The 6,751-nt window shown below is 39.1% G+C and overlaps 1 protein-coding gene across 1 annotated transcript in view; it reads left to right on the forward strand.

The window, feature by feature from the left end:
- The window catches only part of LOC124721217 (putative uncharacterized protein DDB_G0271606), a 30,353-nt gene extending 25,365 nt beyond the window's left edge, over positions 1–4,988 (forward strand). Inside the window, exon 2 of the mRNA XM_047246068.1 lies at positions 625–4,988. Within this exon, the coding sequence (XP_047102024.1) occupies positions 625–4,692 (4,068 nt within the window). The 3' untranslated portion in view covers positions 4,693–4,988. The remainder of the gene's footprint in view (positions 1–624) is intronic.
- Positions 4,989–6,751: the final 1,763 nt, after the last annotated feature.

A 6,751-nucleotide genomic window follows, 5' to 3' on the forward strand; every position in this document is an offset into this window, starting at 1 on the left:
GGGGGGGTGCGCAATGTTACTCTTGATGAGAAAATACATGTATGGATAAAAGGACTTGGTGTAATTGCAGAAAATGTAACTCTAACTGGAGATATTACTCTGTACTATAACTATTAATAAATTGTGATCCTTGATCTCTGTAACCTGTAGACATGCATCTGGTGAACGGGAGCTCAAGGATGCAACAGTTGGAAAAAAATTCAAAAACATAGTGCCGCACTGCTCGCTGAGCGCCTAGCAAGTTTGTGATGCAACCCGCCCAACTTGGCTCGGAGCGGCGTAGTTTTCACAAGTTCTAACAAAACTTCATACAGATGTGCTGTTCTTTCAAGTCAGCTATCACAAAACTGCAAACTCATGAAAACATGACAGTGGAAATATGCTCACCAACAACTAACCAAACCACTCAGCTCAAACACATTTCTGACACTGATATGAGCATAATGTATAGGGAGACACCAAGTGGTACTCCAATGAAATCATAGCCATTTTTGTACAACATTCAAATTGCAGGAACTTTTGGATACCATATCATACAAACTTTAAAATCTAACACTTCTGAAAGGATTATTATAGGGTAATATGCTAGAAATAAACAAAAATCATTATGTTTTATTCTTTCAGATGGAGCTGCGTATTATCTACACATTACTGCTATTGGTAGCAGCCGCAGGAGCAGCACCTTACAGAACAGTGCCAGATAGGACTACATGCATCAAAACTTACCAGGAGATGGCAGCACTGCAAGCATCCCATAATGGCAACCAAGAAGATGACTTATTCTGGCAGCAGAATACCCAGCAATACAACTTTGATCAAACACAACAGCAAATTAGTAAAAATTTACTCATCTGTGAACAATACTATGGAAAAATCTCCAAACAGTTTCACGAAGAGTACCAGAATCATCGCCGTGGTGACATAATTCAGGAAACGCAGGAATTCCACAGTTTAAACAATGAAGCTCAACAAACACATGAACAAAGATTCACCAATGATGATCAGGATGAGCAACACTATCAACAAACTAGCCAGCAGGGTTATCCCGCTCAACTAGAACAACAAAGGTTTACAGACGATGATCAGCAACTGCAACAGGTACCACAAACAAGTGAGTTACAACAGATCCAGCAGACAAATCAACAAGAGTATCTGCCTAATATAGAACAAGAGGTGCAAAGCCAAAGATTTACTGACAGTGATCAATATCCACAATTAGTGCAACAGGCAGAGGATTTGGATCAACAACAGCAGTTCCAACAAACTAGCCAGCAGGATTATCTTCCTCGACTGGAACAACAATCAGGACGACAGAGATTTCCTGATGACAGTCAGCAAGTGCAACAGGGGCTACAAACAGGTAACTTGCAAAAGCTAGAACAAATTCAATCAACAAGTCAACAAGAGTACCTACCACAGACAGAACAACAGTCACAACAACAAAGATTCACTAACGATGATCAGCATTTGCAACTAGTGCAACAGTCAGATGACTTGGATCAGCTACAACAGTTTCATCAAACTAGCCAGCAGGATTATCTTCCTCGACAGGAACAACAATCAGGACGACAGAGATTTCCTGATGACAGTCAGCAAGTGCAACAGGGGCTACAAACAGGTAACTTGCAAGAGCTAGAACAAATCCAACAAACAAGTCAACAAGAGCACCTACCACAGACAGAACAACAGTCACAACAACAAAGATTCACTAACGATGATCAGCATTTGCAACTAGTGCAACAGTCAGATGACTTGGATCAGCTACAACAGTTTCATCAAACTAGCCAGCAGGATTATCTTCCTCGACTGGAACAACAATCAGGACGTCAGAGATTTCCTGATGACAGTCAGCAAGTGCAACAGGGGCTACAAACGGGTAACTTGCAAGAGCTAGAACAAATTCAACAAACAAGTCAACAAGAGTACCTACCACAGACAGAACAACAGTCACAACAACAAAGATTCACTACCGATGATCAGCATTTGCAAATAGGGCAACAGTCAGATGATTTGGATCAGCTGCAACAGTTTCATCAAACTAGCCAGCAGGATTATCTTCCTCGACTGGAACAGCAATCAGGACAACAGAGACTTCCTGATGACAGTCAGCAAGTGCAACAGGGGCTACAAACAGGTAACTTGCAAGAGCTAGAACAAATCCAACAAACAAGTCAACAGGAGTACCTACCACAGACAGAGCAACAGTCACAACAACAAAGATTCACTAACGATGATCAGCATTTGCAACTAGTGCAACAGTCAGATGACTTGGATCAGCTGCAACAGTTTCATCAGACTAGCCAGCAGGATTATCTTCCTCGACTGGAACAACAATCAGGACAACAGAGATTTACTGATGACAGTCAGCAAGTACAACAGGGGCCACAAACAGGTAACTTGCAAGAGCTAGAACAAATCCAACAAACAAGTCAACAAGAGTACCTACCACAGACAGAACAAGAGTCACAACAACAAAGATTCACTAACGATGATCAGCATTTGCAACTAGTGCAACAGTCAGATGACTTGGATCAGCTACAACAGTTTCATCAAACTAGTCAGCAGGATTATCTTCCTCGACTGGAACAACAATCAGGGCGACAGAGATTTCCGGATGACAGTCAGCAAGTGCAGCAGGGTCCACAAACAGGTAACTTGCAAGAGCTAGAACAAATCCAACAAACAAGTCAACAAGAGTACCTACCACAGACAGAACAACAGTCACAACAACAAAGAATCACTAACGATGATCAGCATTTGCAACTAGTGCAACAGTCAGATGACTTGGATCAGCTACAACAGTTTCATCAAACTAGCCAGCAGGATTATCTTCCTCGACTGGAACAACAATCAGGACGTCAGAGATTTCCTGATGACAGTCAGCAAGTGCAACAGGGGCTACAAACAGGTAACTTGCAAGAGCTAGAACAAATCCAACAAACAAGTCAACAAGAGCACCTACCACAGACAGAACAACAGTCACAACAACAAAGATTCACTAACGATGATCAGCATTTGCAAATAGGGCAACAGTCAGATGATTTGGATCAGTTACAACAGTTTCATCAAACTAGCCAGCAGGATTATCTTCCTCGACTGGAACAGCAATCAGGACAACAGAGACTTCCTGATGACAGTCAGCAAGTGCAACAGGGGCTACAAACAGGTAACTTGCAAGAGCTAGAACAAATCCAACAAACAAGTCAACAGGAGTACCTACCACAGACAGAGCAACAGTCACAACAACAAAGATTCACTAACGATGATCAGCATTTGCAACTAGAGCAACAGTCAGATGATTTGGATCAGCTACAACAGTTTCATCAAACTAGCCAGCCGGATTATCTTCCTCGACTGGAACAACAATCAGGACGACAGAGATTTACTGATGACAGTCAGCAAGTGCAACAGGGGCCACAAACAGGTAACTTGCAAGAGCTAGAACAAATCCAGCAAACAATTCAACAAGAGTACCTACCACAGACAGAACAACAGTCACAACAACAAAAATTCACTCATGATGATCAGCATTTGCAACTAGTGCAACAGTCAGATGACTTGGACCAGCTAAAACAGTTTCATCAGACTAGCCAGCAGGATTATCTTCCTCGACTGGAACAACAATCAGGACAACAGAGATTTACTGATAACAATCAGCAAGTACAACAGGAGCCACAAACAGGTAACTTGCAAGAGCTAGAACAAATCCAACAAACAAGTCAACAAGAGTACCTACCACAGACAGAACAACAGTCACAACAACAAAGATTCACTAATGATGATCAGCATTTGCAACTAGTGCAACAGTCAGATGACTTGGATCAGCTACAACAGTTTCATCAAACTAGCCAGCAGGATTATCTTCCTCGACTGGAACAACAATCAGGACGTCAGAGATTTCCTGATGACAGTCAGCAAGTGCAACAGGTGCCACAAACAAGTAACTTGCAAGAACTAGAACATATCCAGCAAACAAGTCAACAAGAGTACCTACCACAGACAGAACAACAGTCACAACAACATAGATTCACTCACAATGATGAGCATCTGCAACTAGTGCAACAGTCAGATGACTTGGATCAGCTACAACAGTTTCATCAAACTAACCAGGAGGATTATATTGCTGGATTGGAACAACAGTCACAACAGCAGAGATTCAATGATGATGATCAGCATGGACAACAGGTTTCGCAAATAGATGATGTGCAACAGCTACAACAACTAAATAATCTGCAAAAAATCCAAGAAGAAGATGGGCTGCAACATCAAGGATTCACAAATAATCTTCAGCAGGTCCATCAGAAGCACACTGAAGACGATCTGCATCAGGGGCACAAAAGAAGCCAACAACACTCAAGAATACAGCAACAATCAGTTCAGAGAAATAGTTATGTGCATGAATCCAGTCAGGACCAACAAGTAAATGGAAGGCTGTCAGAGTTCGAAACCACACACCAGTCAGAAGCGAACAGTGATTCAAGACTTGGAAGTGGTAGAGCCAGTGAGATCAGTGAAACTGAATCAGACTCTGTATTTGATCCTGTGACTGAAGCGCCTTCCTTCTGGGAAAAACTTAGCAATAAAGCAGGATCAATATATACAAGTGTTAAGGAGAAAGGAAAGGAAGCTTTGAATTCAGTAAAAGACACAGCAAAATCTGCTTATGAGAAAGTGAAAGAGACATTTAACTGAAGAAGATATGTACTGATACACTGTATCATTATCACCACTGCCATTATTCTTATATATACATAATTTCTCAATAACTCTTAGTGAAGAATCCCCATGGGGCTGTATTTTGCTAGCAAACAAATTAGATTTCCATTTACAACATCATTCTGCAAACTCATTAAATTCATGGACTGTCATCTTTCTCATTTTGTACATATTTTTCTCAAGATGCTTCATGTTCTTGTACATTTTTTATTTATTAATGAGTGTAACATACATAAATAACATTTTTTAAATAAAATGAAAATAAATATAAATTTATGTTCTTTTTTCCATTCCATAGACCATTTTTGTAGTATAGTGTTATATTTTTCATTGGGTTACTTTCAGAAACATTTGAGCATGAATAAGAACCAATTTCTGCAGATTAAATATAGTTAAGCTTATCAATTTCTGATGTTGTTAGTGAAGAATCATCTACTTGTAGACCATAAACATTCATTTAAGATTTTTGTGTGTGTGTGTGTGTGTGTGTGTGTGTGTGTGTGTGTGTGTGTGTGTAGAAACAATGAAAAGCCATAGAAATTGTACACAGTAACACATCCAATAGCAAAAAATTTGCAAATACTGTACTTTCCTAAGCAAAAGAAAAATGAGGTTTGTTTCTTGCATAAAACAGATTTGAACGGCATTTTCTTTTGCACATATGGAAACCAAAAAGAGTTCATACATTGAAAGGAATATTGCTTAAAAACCATGTTTCCTGTGGCAAGTTACTTAGCACATCTTTGTGAGTGGAAAGCTCCTGGAATCAATGGTAATATACTAACAGAAGTACACTAGAGTACCAAGTTCCAAATACAGGCATTTTTAGTGTATTATTCGCATTTAAGCATGATCAGTTTGGTGGAAAAAAATGTGATCTGCTTATATAGTATAATATGGAATGTTCTAGCTAGGAAAGTGAGCCAGACTCAGATCTAATCCATGGGCTGACACACTGGCCAACCTGAATGCGATTTTATGTGGTTTAACAACACTCATTTAGGCAAATGCTGGGCTGATCCTCAATTTCCTTCTCAGAAAATATGATAGACAAATATTTAAGTTATGATAAGACACCTAAAAAAATTTATACAATTCACAGACAGATGGCACAAGTTTTTTTCCCTCCCTTAGGGTGCCTTGATGAGTGTAGCTTCAGGAGGGCATATGACCACAAAGTTAAATAATGAAATGAAATTTGCCACATCCTGAAGAAATGGATCACATATTAGAGGGAATAAATGAAAGGGAAAAGAAGAAGTAATTCATACAGGAAAGAAAATTTTCTCTGTCAGTTAAAATTTATAAATAAGGAGTGCTGAACATGAATATAGCAACAGATTATCATGAATATTCTGTTTCAGTGATAAGACATTTTTCTTTTCTTTTTGATGACAGACTACTCACTACCTTCTGCCTCCACAACAACAGCTGCAGGGCTGCTCAGGGCTGTAAATTCTGCTCTCAGACAGCTTTTATCACACTATATAAGTTTATTGTAAAAAATACCATGTTATGAAACGAAACTTAACAAGTGCAATGTGATAAAAATAATGTTTACTAATGAAGGCAGACACCTTCAGATACTCTACATTTCTCTTGGAGGTAAGTTAGATACTTACATATTTCATAGATCACTATAAGACATCTAGTAATGCTGTGGGGTGAATAAGTATTAAAATTATTTAACAGAACTCTTTATAATACAAAGATAGATGCAGTAGTTATGTTTTCTATACTCACTTAAAGTGTTGCAAAATATTATTTAAAACTCATCCAGGAACAGAGTTCTTGTTGAATATCACCAAATCTGAAATAACTCTGAGCACCTAGGCTGTAAGTCAGCTCTGACTTTATGTTAGGGTTAATAGATGTTTCACAGAAAGTGTCATTAAATTTTTGATACTGAGCCTGCAGGCAATTTATGAAATGTCATGGTAAGGCAAGCATTGGTACTGAATTCCAATGGTTTTGAAAGAGATAAGAACCTGTACGCATTATGCATCAAAAAAAGTTGCCATCAGATGTTAAGTGA

Source organism: Schistocerca piceifrons, chromosome X, assembly GCF_021461385.2.
Source record: "Schistocerca piceifrons isolate TAMUIC-IGC-003096 chromosome X, iqSchPice1.1, whole genome shotgun sequence".
NCBI lineage: Eukaryota > Metazoa > Arthropoda > Insecta > Orthoptera > Acrididae > Schistocerca > Schistocerca piceifrons.